Source organism: Schistocerca piceifrons, chromosome 7, assembly GCF_021461385.2.
Source record: "Schistocerca piceifrons isolate TAMUIC-IGC-003096 chromosome 7, iqSchPice1.1, whole genome shotgun sequence".
NCBI lineage: Eukaryota > Metazoa > Arthropoda > Insecta > Orthoptera > Acrididae > Schistocerca > Schistocerca piceifrons.
Window position 1 is genome coordinate 406350842 of NC_060144.1, and position 15211 is coordinate 406366052.

The 15211-nt window shown below is 37.7% G+C and overlaps 1 protein-coding gene across 2 annotated transcripts in view; it reads left to right on the top strand.

Annotated features, from left to right (window-relative positions):
• Positions 1–15211, top strand: part of LOC124805355 (poly(A) RNA polymerase gld-2 homolog A-like) — a 161767-nt gene that overhangs the window by 66648 nt on the left and 79908 nt on the right. For both annotated transcript variants that reach the window (XM_047265894.1, XM_047265895.1), the window contains exons 6-7: positions 3051–3219; positions 9077–9220. In XM_047265894.1, the coding sequence (XP_047121850.1) occupies positions 3051–3219; positions 9077–9220 (313 nt within the window). The remainder of the gene's footprint in view (positions 1–3050; positions 3220–9076; positions 9221–15211) is intronic.

The window sequence follows — 15211 nt, forward strand, 5'->3', positions numbered from 1 at the left end:
CCCCCGCCTACCTCTGTCTCCCCCCCCGCCTACCTCTGTCTCCCCCCCCGCCTACCTCTGTCTCCCCCCCCGCCTACCTCTGTCTCCCCCCCCGCCTACCTCTGTCTCCCCCCCCGCCTACCTCTGTCTCCCCCCCCCGCCTACCTCTGTCTCCCCCCCCGCCTACCTCTGTCTCCCCCCCCGCCTACCTCTGTCTCCCCCCCCGCCTACCTCTGTCTCCCCCCCCGCCTACCTCTGTCTCCCCCCCCGCCTACCTCTGTCTCCCCCCGCCTACCTCTGTCTCCCCCCTCATCATCATCCCTTGCTGTCTCAAAATGTCCTATCAACTGATCCCTTCTTTTAGTTGAGTCATGCTACAAATCTCCCCCCCCCCCCCCCCCCCCCCCCCAATTTTCTTCAATACCACCTCATTATTGGTCTGATCTTCAGCATTCTTCTGTAGCACCTCATTTCCAAAAGTTATATTCTTTTCTTGTCTGAACATTTTATCATCCACGTTATATGTCCAGACAAGGCTACACTTCAGACCAACTCCTTCAGAAAAGACTTCCTCGCACTTAAATTTGTATTCCACATTAACAAATTTATCTTCTTCAGAGACACTTTCCTTGTGTTTGCCAGTCTACATTTTATATCCTCTCTATTCCAGCCAACATGTGTTATTTTACTGTCCCAAGAGCAAAACCCATCTACCACTTTAAATGTTCCATTACTTAATATAATTCCCTCAGCATTATCTGATTCAGTTAGTGTACATTCCATTACTCTTGTTTTGCTTTTGTTGATGTTCGTCTTATATCCGTCTTTCAGACCACTGTCCATTCTGTTTGTTCGATTCCTCTTCCAAGTACTTAGATGTATGAGACATAATTACAGTGTCATAAGCAAACCTGACATTTTTATTTTTTCTCCCTGAACTTTAATTCATTCTTCAAATTTGTCTTTGGTTTCTTTTACTGCTTTCTCGATGTTCAGATTGGAGAACATCAGGTCTTGTCTCACTCCCTTTTCAACTATTGCTTCCTTTCATGCCCCTTGACTCTTATAATTTCAGTCTGGTTTCTGTACAAATTGTGTATAACCTTTTGCTACCTGTATTTTACCCCTCTAATCTTCAGAATTCCAAAAAGTGTGTTCCAGTTGATACTGTCAAAAGCTTATCCAAGCTCACAAAAGATATAAATGTAGGAGTGCCTTTCCTTAACCCATCATCTAAGATAAATTGTAGAATCAGTATTGCCTCATGTATTCTTACATTTTTCAGAAATCAAAACTGATCATCTCAGAGGTTGGCTTCTGCCAAGTTTCCCATTTTTCTTTAAATAATTTTGTAGTGGTATGCAACCATGACATATTAAGTTGATATTTAGGTAACATTCACACCTCTCCACCTGCTACCTGTGGAGACTTCTTTCTTTTTAATTGTGTAGATTCAGGGGTAAGTTTCTTTTTTTTTTGTTTTGAAATTTTGAAGTTACTACGTTACTGATTCCTTTCTTTCGCTTATGAGCCAAGCATATTATTTCACAGCTGTAAATGTTGTCACTTAGTTGCTTAAAGCTTCCATTCATCATTTGGTATTGTTTCTCCATCCCTGTCACCACAGATACTTTTCCTGCAGACATGCTTATTGTCTTCACCAATTCACAACCAGACACGTAGATTCCCAACTAATCTAAACCTCAGGCTATCTGCAGACCTGTCTGACACCACAGACACTGTTGTTCTCACACATTTGTTGTCTTTGAGAACTCACAACTAAACAGTTGCATTTCCAAGTATCCTACATCTCGGGCAAGTCACAGACCACTCGGACATCCCAGACATCTGTTTTTGTAATTTCAGTAGTATCATAGGACACCTTCTGTAACACACTTCATGAAATTCTTTCTCAGAATTAGTACATTCATAAAGCTATACCTATTTCTGTTCAACCAGTCTTTTTATCTTTTTTTCAAGGTTGGGTTTCTGTGCCCTAACTCTTTAGTTCATGTGTAATACGCTGATTGAAAATTTGAATTTGAGATGTCTTCTGGTATAATGTCTTGTGCACTTACTCACTGATTATTTGTGATTTTGGTCCTCAGCTTGTAAACTTTTTGAGGGACGAAATACATCTCACTGTTGACCATTGATTGTAGTGGCAGTACATGCTATTATCCAAAGTATTATTGTGTTATCACTAACAGGGAGAACTGACTCGGGTATCCCTTCTTGTTTTGGAATAGATGCTGACTTCCATGAATTGAACTTATTTGTTGGTCTGCAGATATCTGAATAATACAGTGCAGTCATTGGGAGCCTGTGGTATGTGTTGAGGATGACTGTCTCACTGATGACAGCTACACAACTCGTTAGGAGTCCCCCTACTGCTGCCTTGGTCTGGAATTGCTTGCTTAATATTTGTTTTATGGCAACAACTACCCATGCTTGAATGTCTGCTTACAATTTATTTTTGAAGAAATATTTTAAGTATGCAAGAGAATTGATGGCCAATACTTATAAGAAATGTCAGTACTGCCAGTGCACACAGAAAAGTCCACACACTTTCTTAGGTTTTGGAAGTGATAGTTCTTCCTTGGGTAAAAGAGAGGAATATATAGGGAGGAGATCACTCAGATCCCAGGGTCACTTGTTGTGAGGGTTTCATCGCCATCCATATGTCTGTATTTCAATTTTGTCCATACTCTCATTTATTTTTTATGTTTATCCCTCGTATTCGAGCTGTTTATTGCTTGTAGCCCATTAGTAGTTCTCTGTGCTTTTAATTTCACTTGTAATTTGGTTACTTACATCCTAGCTTATCTTGATTCAAAATAAACTTTTTTTTCTCTCTTATCCACCACATCTACATAGCTCATTTCTTGTAAGGCAGAAAAAATTGACTCTAGCTATGTTATAGTGTTTTAGAACAATTTTTCACGAATTTTTGCATTAATGGACTAAATGAGCAACTCTTAATAATTAGATGAATGCAAATTTGTTGTCTCTCAGATAAAGATCTTATTTTCATAACTAGTTTGGAGACTAAATCATTTCTTGAATTTCAGAAGGAATTTCCACGCTATGGCCTGTTTCTTGTGGGATCTACCATGAGTGGATTTGGAAGTGATAAAAGTGATGTTGATATGTGTCTTATTGTGAGGCACACTGAAATTGATCAGCGCAATGAAGCAGTCCGTCATCTTGAACAGATGCTCCACTACTTGAGGTGCTGTGGTAAGTTATTAAAAATATATGCAGTCAGTGATCAGCAAATATGAAATGAAAATAATTTGATATGATTCTTGGAAGATGGTGTCTTTTGCTTCAGTGTAGGTTGCATCATTCACTGTCTGTATCCAACAATCTGGAATTGAAGTAGGAGATCTTTGCTTTTATGGAGCGAATGGAGAATTATGAAACTGTGTATGCATATAATTTACAGAACAAGCAGCTGTAGAATTTACAACACAAGCAGCAAGTGGCGAACAAAATAACTCATTCATTGAGATTCCAACAAGTCCCCCATGTCACTGAGGCTTGAAACTAAATTATCTCTTACATTTGCACTTTCCACATTCTAAACTGCATTTTGAACGTTGTCTTGAATATTTTCTGAGCAATATGTACATAACCATCCCCACTTCTATGGAAAGGCATCACTCCCATTCTGGTCTGCCTCACATGCTCCATTCTGTTCCACCTCGCACGCTCTGCTCTGCTCTGATTTCTCTCACATGCTCCACTCTGCCTCGCACATATATAGCCACGAACAGTCTGTCGCATTCCCTCCCTTTCTCTTAACATGTTTGTGTTTCACTCATCGCTGGTAAATAGTAATTCGAATAATAATGCAAAAATATATATTGTAGCTCATCAAACTGGATTTTTACTAGTAATCTCACCTTCAAAAGAGTTGTATTCCTGTACTTTGCTGTAAAAAATTAAAAAAAATAAAAAAAATAAAAAAATTAATGGAACTGTGTGTCACATTGTTACTTTATGGTGGTTAAAATTTGACAGTTGTTTTGTTGAGTGTGTAGCGCTGTGTGTACACTGTTTATTATTATTATTATTATTATTATTATTATTATTATTATTATTATTATTATTATTATTATTATAATTATACATTTGTACCCTTAAGACAGAGATTGAATTTGAATGATTATTCAGTTTCCTCTTGTTTGTTTTCTTCTTCTTCTTCTTTTTCTCTTCCTAAAACCACCTTATTTTGTGACTGTGTTCGTGTTTCCTTTGCTCTGTCCATATTTTCCCTGCTCTCTGCCTTTCTTTCACTTCAAATTTCGTGTTCATAATTTTGTTCTGAATTTGTTTCCTTCATCTATCATTTCTTTATTGATTGCTGCTTGTTTTAGGTCTTCTGTTTCATGAAACCAGTTGGTTCTTTTGATTGAGCTGTTGACTACATCAAAAGTCCTCTTTGTGAGTCTGTTGTTGTTCATTCTATGTATGTGCCCAAAGAATGTTAATTGACATTTCATGATTGTCTGTGAGTCTGTCTATATGTTCGTATAGTTCTTTGGTTGGTCTCTTCATCCATATACCATTTCTATGTACTGCTCCAAAAATTTTTCGAAAGATCTTACATTTATCTTTTCTGTCTCAGCGATGCCTGATGCCCCGATAGTGGTTGTTCTTGATACATAGAGAGCTTCTGGTAGTACAACTGTATTGCAGTGCCTGAGTTTTGCCTATCTTGAGATGCTTCTTTTATTGCAGTGCATCCATGTAAGTTTGTACACTTTCTGAAGTTTTCTGTTCGTTCTGTATTGGATGCCTTGTTTGATCCTCCTGTTTGTATGTATTCTGAGGGATACTAGAATTTTTCCACTCTGGTAACCAATCCGTATTTTGTGTGCGTGACTTGTGCATTATTGTTCTTTCTTTGTGTTTTCTCGCATGATATCTGTAATTCCGTTTTAGCAGAGGTTTCATGTAAATATTCCAGGGATTCTTGCACTTCTTCTCTGTTGTTGCTGAGTATTGCCAAGTCATCTGCAAATGCTAGGCATTTTATGATTGTCTTGTTTGCACGTGTTCTTCCTAACTGAATTCCTTTTACTTTTTCTTCCCACTGCTTGATAATTTTTGACCTGGACTATGTTGAATAGAAGTGATGAAAGAACATCTTGTGTGACCTCTGTAAATATCTCAAATGACTCTGAGATTTCTCCCATAAATTTTATTTTGGATGTGGTATCTGTGAGCATTTGTTCTATCAGTTCCCCTTGTTGTTCTGTCTATTCCATATTCTTCAAGTGTGTGTGTCAATGGAGTCGAAGGCCGTCTTAAAGTCCACAAATGTAATTACAGTGTTGTTCGCCTGTCTGACCTTCAAGAGTGTTCCCAATCAGGATCTTTCCTTCAGGAATCCTTCCTGGTATTCACCATTCTTTGTATCCACTTATGGTTCGTCTGTTCAGTAACACCTAGGGCAGAATTTTGTAAGTGTCTGGTAATAATAAGATCCCTCTGTAATTTTTAGGGTCTGTCCTGTCTCCCCTTTTCTCTGTACTCCATATTTCCAAGAGAATATTATGAATTTTCTATGTAATATTTTGGTTTGTGAATTTCCAGATCTCGCCGAAAATGTCATCTTACTCTGGGACTCTGTTGTTCTTTAGTTGTTTTATAACATCCCCTACCTGTGTGATTGTAGGTGGCTTCGTGTCTGGGTTTGGTAGTGCTTTTGTGAAGTCTAATTTTTCTTTGGGCTTCTCACAGTTGAGGAGTTTATCAAAGTATCCTTTAAAAGTATTGCAATTTTCTGTGGTGTTTGTTTCTAAAGACCCATTTGTTCTTCTGAAGCATATATTTGGAGGCTGATAACCCAATATATTTTTCCTGAATATTCTGTAGAAATTTCATGTATTATTTTTCTTGAAGTCTTCCTCGATTTCATTTAGTTTATTTTTGTCGTATGCTCTTTTCACTGCTCTAATACCTTTCGAGGATTGTTTTTGGAGTTCGCGTTTCCCGGGAGTCTGACCCCAACGCATTGCCCTCTGAATTGTCTTCGCCAAGTCTGTTCAATTCTCTGTTGTATTCCAATTAATTTCTTCAATAATTTTGTCTTTACTTATCTTATTGTATTCTAAAACTGGTCTTATAATTTTGTTCTGTGTTGTCTTTCTATTCCTTGTTATTAGCCTAATCTTTACTTGTTGCAAGTTATGGTCAGACTCGAAGAATCCTTTGCGAGTTCTCGCACTTAGAATTTTACTTGTTATGGCTATGTGGTCTTTGAAATTGTCTCCATACATTTTTGGGTGTTTTCCATATTGTGAATTTTTGTCTTGGTTTCTGAAATTGTGTCGACATAACTTTTAAGTAAAATTTTGACGGTACTTATGAAATGCTCCCATTCATGTTTGTGCATTTGTGTGCTGTATGCGGGCCTGTGATTTGCTTGTAATTCTTCTCTTTGCCTAGTTATGCATTGAAATCTCCTAGTACAATTTTGATGTGTCTTTCTGGTATTTTGTTTGTCATTTCTTCCATGTCTTCCCAAAAGTCTTAGACTTCTTTTGGTCTCTTCCTGTTGTGATCATTTATAGGTGCATGTGCGTTGATGATTGTTTATCTTTTGTTTCCTGATTTGAAAGTTATTGTGGAGGTTCTGTCTGATACTGAACTGAAATCTATGACGATGTCTGGCAGATTTGTGTGCTGCAAATCCTGTGGCAAACATTGTTGGTGTTCCCCGCTTCACAGCAGGTTTTCCTTTCTATGTCCTTTAGTTTTCTGTGTTGAAATGGTTCTCGTCAGTAAAACGCGTATTGCGAGGATTTTGATGTGATATTTTCCTAGTACATCAGTAAGCTGTTTAAGTTAGCCTTTCTTAACCAGTGTATTGGTGTTCAGTGTGCCAATAAAATGTTTGCAAAGAGGTTTCGAGAATCTCCAACTCTTATCTATTTCATGATGTTCCTGGTCCCCCAGAATCTGATGACCAAAACCAGTAAATTCACTGGGGCCAGTGGTAGTGGGTATCTTTCCTGTTGTTCCATCATGATTTTTTCAAGTTGAATGTGGTTGTGATGTGTGACCTCTGGTGGAGATCACAATTGTTAAAGACTTGATTGTTGAGATCAAGACGTGTTGCAGCCGCACCAACTAGGTGAACAGACACTGACCACCACCAACTGGATGCCAGAAGAGACACTGGTGGGTTTAGGAATCTGTTAGTATTTGGTCTGCCCTGGGTATTTTATTTCTCCAGTACCACCCGTATCAGGGAGGCTTTCCCCTATCCGCCACCTGGAGAGGCGCCTCATGGGGGATCTAAGAACTCCACACTGTTACTTATTACTTATTTGCTTTCATTTTCTTCTTTTTCAGATAGAACAGCAGCATGAAAGTCTTGTTAGAAACTTCCTGGCAGATTGAAACTGTGTGCCAGACCGAGACTCGAACTCAGGACCTTTGCCTTTCGCGGGCAAGTGCTCTGCTGACTAAGCTACCCAAGCACGACTCGCGCCCTATCCTCACAGCTTCAATTCCGCCAGTACCTCGGCTCCTACCTTCTGAACTTCACAGAAGTTCTCCTGCAAACTTTGCAGAACTAGTCAGTAGAGCACTTGCACACAAAAGCCAAAGGCCCCGAGTTCGAGTCTAAGTCCGACACACAGTTTCAATTTGCCAGGAAGTTTCATATCAGCTCACACTCCACTGCGGAGTGAGAATTTCATTCTTCAAGTCTTATTAGAATTTTATATTTCAATCATCATAATATGGTTGTTGATTGCCAAGTAGCTTGAATAACAGAGATTATGTTCAACAGAGTAATCCCCTGACCTTATGTTGTTATTCCAAGATAAACATTAATATATTCCATTTTTTGTCTTAGGAATTTTTTCACTTATTGTTCTCATAACAGTAATAGGTGTTCTTTAAAATACTTATTACTCACTTAAAATAGATTTTGCAGATTTATCAAAATCAGAGGTATTATTGGTTATTGAACATAAACTCTTAATATTATTAACAGCAACACAACTAATTTTACAATGTGTATTTATTAATAATCATCACAGGAGATTTTGCATGGCCTTGGGCTGATTCTTGTGGTAGATGGCTGTCAACCTAGTAGCGAAGAAATACCTGTGTGCTCTCACCTGACCTCTTCATCAATTTTGCAACAAAGGAAAAAAAAAAACCACTTTGTATATTAAATAGTTAGTTCTGTGAAATACATTAATATTACGGTATAACATATTATATAGCAAATTTTAGTGTGTATCATTTAGGTGAGCTCTCCCGTAACACTGTACAATACACACAACTTTTTTGACAGTGTAAATTCATTTGCAGTATTGTGTTTCCTTGAATTTAATACAGTTGTCATTCATAAATTATTAAACAAAAGTTAAAGTTTAGAATATCTCCCTCAAAATTCCAGCTATGGGAAATCTAGAAACACCATTGTGCTTGGAAAATTGTTAGCTACAGTATTATTGGAACAGATATCAGCACTGTGGCATGATATAAGGAAGGGTGGTATCCTGAAAGCGGGTCTTATTTGACTGATAACTTTTAAAGTGTAAAATTTTGCAAGAAACTAAATACTTCCTTTGAATCTGCAAAAATTGGGCTGTGAAGCTGGCTATGTGGTTGATTCTGAAGGTATTTTTGGTTCTAGACCAAGGTTCTGAAGATATTTTAGAGTGTTGCATAGTGATAAATGTATGAAAACTTCAAATCGTGCCTGAACTAATTAATTTTTCACAGAACTAATTGCATTGTAATGTTCAAGGTTGTCCGTCTTCCCTCCACTTCGTCCTTCCTCTTTCTCCTCCTTGCTTCTTTCGTGGATTGTACCTGACATACCACTTCACCCCAGTTGAGCTGCAGCACCAGATTTTGATCTTGCTTACATGCCTGTTGACCACTCAGTGCCCTTACTGTACAACGAGCTGTTGCTATTACTCTCTTATTATTTATTTCCTTTTTTTTTTTTTTTTAAATACTGCGCTCATTCTCAACAACCATTCATTTATTGTTTTGTACCAGACCAATACCTATTTGTTATTGTAGATACTACTGTTGTTGTATTTCTGTTTGTATTCAGATTTTGTGGAACGTCCAGAGCTGATACAAGCTAAAGTGCCTATTCTTAAGTTCAGAGACACTCAGTGTGACTTTGAAGTGGATCTTAACTGTAACAATGCTGTGGGAATCCGCAACACACATCTACTTTACTGCTATTCTCAGAGTGAGTAAACAAGTCAGAGTAGTGTCATTTATTGATAATTTTTGTGTAAAGCGGTTATTGTGTTGCCTTTCAGTTTGTTTCAAATCTTTCCTTTCTTTTGAGAATAAATGTTGAATTTGAAACAAGGAATACAGGCAACAACTATATGTTGGGGGGGGGGGGGGTCATAAACAGTGTGAAAAGCTTATAAGGATGTTGCAGAGTAGGCTGTGTTGAGGAATAATTGTTAAGAAAAAAATTCAGTATGTTGCACTGTTTCCGAGTTATTTAGCGTTGAAGTTAGTCAGTTCATGGCATGCACAAATTCAAGTGGCCCGCCAGAGATAGTGTCACAAAGGAAAGGATCAAAATGGAACCATGCAGAGCAGTGTCGTGCACTATAATCCATGCTATGAGAACAACTGACACTAACTGTATCTGGCAGGCTACTTGAATGTGCAAGCACAATGGCCAGATTGGAAATCTTCAATGTTAATTAACTTGGCCCAACATATCAAATGTTTTTTCTTAACAATTATTTCTCAGCATAACCTACCCTGCAATACCCCGACCATTCTGTGTATTCTCTGTATGCCCATCTTTTTAGAAATGATTGTTACTCGGCTGTTCGATAGAGGGTGTCAAATTAAATACCTTTCAGCCATCAATTATTTTAATTGGCAACCAGTTTCAGCTTTTTATTACGCCATCTTCTGGTCTCTGTCTGATATCTAGGAAGAATCTACCTCAGTTGTGATCAAAATAGGGGCCTGCAGTACTGGTATTAGTGGGGCCTGAATATGACATAATAAAACACTGGAACTGGTTGCCAGTTAAAATTGACGCCTGAAAGGCATTTAATTTGACATACTCTGTATATTGGTTAGCAACAGTTAATCAGGGTGTCTACGACCCGGGACAACCGGGAGATCCGGGAAAAACCCAGGAATTTTTTCATCCGGGAGAAAACCGGGAAAAACCCGGGAATTTTTTTGAAATCCAGGAATTTTTTTGAAATCCAGGAATTTTTTTGAAATCCAGGAATTTTTTCATTGTGTTTGTTCTCAGTTAAATTTTTGTTACTTTGACTGGTAAGAACCAATACTCTAACAAAGGATATTACTGTATCCTGCTACTGCAGAATAATACTGCAGCCATAAAATGTGAGCGAGAGAAAAAACTAAAATAAAACTTAAATTGCAAAGGAAATGCGCCATATACATCAACAGAACACAGTGCTCATACAAGTGTCTGCCAACAGCAAAATGTGTCAAAGGCTTTAGGAAGACTTTGCAATGCTTCGTAACAACAAATTGCCTCCGATGAGCATAACGTCACAACTGTTAACATTAGATTTGTTTTAGCAGTTACGAGTGGGATAATGCGCATGTGCAGTTGAGTAGTACCTTCTTCCGCTTCTGGCTACAGAAAAAAAAGCAGCAGCTAGGTGCTACCGGGAAAAAGTTTACTGGCACGCCCAAGCTGCCAGATTGCACAGCAGCCCTGGATCTAGTAGTGTGGGGGAGGGGGGGGGGGGCAAATTCATATAAAACTGGTTTCACAAAGCGTCTAGCATCCACCGCATGTTGGTCTATCGATTATTCATATGTCTTTGAAACGTGTCCCTGTCGGTTTATGAACATTGTTGAACACATTCTGAGTTGATTTCTGAATGAATCATAAGTTGATTTGTGAATGCGTGCATAGTGTACGTGATGTCTCTGTCAGTGGAATCCTCGTCACATCTAGAAATAAACTTTCCTGCAGACAAAGGGGGCTATATGAGCTGAGCAGAGTATAGCCGAACGAAAGAAAGCCAACCACTGTCTGACTATGTGGTTGGTAGGTTTTGCGAATGATGATCGTTGTTACGATTACCAGTGAAATCCATAGATTCAGACTACCAAAGTGCGAATAAATGACTAACAGAAATAATAGGTAAGAAAAATTACGTATTATCTGTGTACTGTCTTACTTGTCCCTTCTCTTTACTGGCTTTATGTATCCTATACTTAATTTTATGTCACACAAAGCAGCAAGTTGTTAGGTAATAGAGAATAAAGAGTGCAAATTTTCTGAAGAGTTTTTATTCTCAAAAAAAAAAAAAAAAGAAACGAAAGAAGGGCAGGATGTCAAACCGGCAGACTGGAAGCAGGAGAGGCACCATAGGACATTTTAATTTCCACTGTCCTGAATATAGTTTGATGGAATCCAGTACAAAATATACACATTTCAATTCCACAGACCGAAATACAGTGATGTGTGATAGAAGAATGCTGTGTGAAGAGGTATGGCACTGCACTTTGGCACACTTAAGGTCAGATAACATGTCTTACAATTCCTCAGACACATATGTTTTATGTATCAGAGTCTTCAGAAAGATGTGCGCTACAAAATGAACGTATTTTTCAAAATTCTATTTTTTTAAATTTTCGACGCCCTATATCAAACGCTCGGGGACGCCACTATCTTCTATTGCCCCGGTTCGGAAATATCGTAGATACGGGTCTGATGCGCAGAGCAGTCTGAGTTATAATAGGGAAGCGGGTAGTCTCTATGTGACCCGTGTTTACATTTAGTGATTTTGCTGTTTCCTCTTCGTCTACTGCACTCACGCCAAATGAAAACAAAATTGATTTCTTTGGCCGGGAGCTTTCATGTGAATTAAAATACATTTACATAGTTACGGATGGCTAAAATACGTTATTAGTTTCAGATTTTATTTTATTTCCATCTTTCTGACAGTCAAGCATTAAATGCCATGCAGAACAATGAAGTTATTTTTATCGGTTTGCTGAAGAAATTTTCTTTCATTAATCTTTTCCGCAGAGGCAGTCAATATATTTGAAACAAAGGGTTTAATTTCAAACTATTGGCTAGTTTCAACTGTTCAGAGCATTTCAAGTGTAAATTTCATCTCCTAGACCGTATGGCATTATACCATAACAAAGAACCAGACATGAGATAACAAAGTACTGGTACCCAAGGAAATTTACATCCTGAAACAACATTGAGAAACTTAATATAAGGTCGATGCCTACTTCACTGGGAATCTGGTACTCATTTAAAAATCAGCTCTTTGATGACGAGCTACTTAGAAGAATTTATAGCTCAGAAGTTCACACTTTTATGTCGTTATTAAAAAATTTACGGGTACATTTGTGTGATATATCTTAAAATGTAATATGTGCATAAAAGCCCAATATTATATGTGAAAGCTTAGCTTCTCTTCTCTTGCAGCGTATGGGCCCTAGAGATCAATATTATATGTGAAAGCTTTGTTTTTCTTGTAGCAACATTATATATATTAATTTAAGCCATTAACTTTTCCTGTTCGTGTGTTCGCCCTACAGTGATGTTGCTATTGGCTGACTGCACCATGTGTCCGAAGCTGTGAATATACGCTGTCATCGGCTGGCGAAATCACGTGACATAAACTATGACTGGCTTACTAATTCGCATCGCAATTTCGATTTCAATGCTTCAGAAAGTAACATGCGATGCTTAGTGGAATTTGAATTTATACTTTCGTAATACGAAAATATGCAGCGTACATGTTATTGCACATCAAACATCTTTCCAAAAGGTGTTTCGTTTTCTAAAGTGCCGGGAAATTCTATGCGCATGTATAAGACCATAACCATTCAAAGGATTGATAAGTTATACAGTTCTGAGAGAAAATATACTATCAATTAACAGGGAAAAACTATGATTCCACCCAGGAGAAAGTGTATTTTTAACCGGGAAATCCGGAATAAATCCGGGAATTTTTTTTCCTTGCCCACGTATACACCCTGTTAATATATGGCTTAAATTCTCTGAATTGCATAAAATGTCTTTATTTTGACACACATTGTTGTAAAGATTGTCTTATGTTGCTTATTTAGAATTTTTAGACTCTAAAATTTGTAATTGTACCATTTTTAATTGCTCCACTTAGAAAATGGTGATAAAGGTATTTCTTGAAAAATGTATTGAATTTATGAGTGAGAATTTATTTTACCTGTGCAGTTTTCTTTCACAAATTGTAGGTGTTGTATTGAATTATGTAAGCTGTTTATGTGTGCATGAACAGTTTCTCCTGTCCAAACTATTTATTCATTTCTATTCATCCAATATATAGAAATGTTGAAAAAGTAGTAAACAGAAAGCTACAGACAGCTCATATTTGCCATGTAAAAGTCAGAATCACGGGTAGTTGTATACACACTATCTGCATTTAATTGTATACAGTAAAACCTCTATACAACGTTTTTTAAAGGACCATGAATTCTGAACACTGTATGGAGGAAAACAGTATAAAGGGGAAGACTTCCAATTGATAATTATAAAACTCGAGTCAAATTTTATTGAGGATATACTACAGAAACACACAGTAAATGGCAAAAAAAATTAAAAAACAATTAGCTGCAGACAATTATTTTAATAATGGATTTGTAAAATACAACTTCAGTCAAATTTTTGCACAAATCTATGAACTGACACAACTTGAATATCACATACATAGAATTTTTTAAAGAAGTCAGGCAAAGATGTTTGCTTCCTATTTCTTCCGGATTGCATCAGAACCATTTCTTGCTCCATATGAGCTGCTGGAAGAAGAGCAAGTGCTCGAAAGCTAGTATGAATACTGTTTGTTTTAAGTGTCTCTATGCTGCAGCTATTGATTCGTTATACTGTAGCTGAGTGGTTGCCTTTCCCTTATGTATTGCTCCATCCCAAAATTTCCATTATTGTTATAAATTTAGATAAAATATCCTTGAGCAAACAAATGTCATTATACAAAATAAACAGTTGAGCCAAAATTCAGAAGAGTAACAACACAATTCTGTGATAGCTAGATAAGAGAACAACAATTACTTAAGGCCTTGAGCTCTCACTTACCAGAAATTTTTAATTCAAATGAACAACATTACAAAAAGATCACTCATTCCCCTTCTAGTGCAAAAGCGAATATTCGCACTAGGAATATCCTGCATGTATCATGTAATCAGTTGTCACGAACCAGTCTGCAGTTCCAAACATGTACAATTGGGGCACGCCTTAGGTATACTGTGTAATAGGGGTACAGTGTTAAAATCATTATACAGATGTCCGCCACTTGCTCATGTGTAAAACAAAAAAATAGCACCAACAAGACAAATAACTATCACACTAAGGAAAATAATTGGTTAGTGTTCCAAAAATACGAGCTTTACATGGAGGAAATCGTAGTGTAGAGGAAATCTACTAAATGGGAAACTTCAGCATTATGCATGTGGGCTTTTGGTTGGGATTGGGAAAGATGGACAGGTTGATAGAGGAAAACATTATATGGAGGAACATTATAAAGAGGCTTCACTACATCAAATTGCTATCTGTGATGCAAACCAAAGTCAAAACTTTTGTGCAGTCCTGAAACCTTCTCTGTTTCTTATAACAAAAGCTGCAATAATGTAATCCAAGCTGAAATGTAACTGCAAATAGTGAATACTTTTAGCATTGCTGGGGTACAAGAGTGATTAAGAGAACAGCTGCATGGCAATCAGATTCTATTCCAAGCGGGATCAAGGTGGTCAAGAATGAGTAAATGCTCTGAGCACTTTGTGTGCCTACATACAACCAGACACTGAAGCCATGTTCATTGTTAGCCTGAGAATAACATAGAGTAATATGCAAACACAAATTCAAAAACACAGCAGGCTGCATCTAGTGATATTAGATGATGCATGTCTTCATAAACAGCAAATTGACTGTGGCCTTCTGGGTGACCCATTTTATTGTGCAAAATCGGAAGCACAAAATTGTAAGTCTATGTGGCAAGTGCGATGCCACAGGGTTGGGCACAGGAGATACAGGAGTGTATAATATATCTGTCCTTGCACCAGCTCTGCATTGCTGTGGCCACTAATAAGGTTAGGCTGACAGGAGGTGAGGAGGCCTGTGAGGGGCTTATCTGGTGTCATCAGTAGCTTCTTCTTCCTTATTTAGATTTCAAAGGTCCATTTTAGGATTAGGTAATAGGTGGAACAG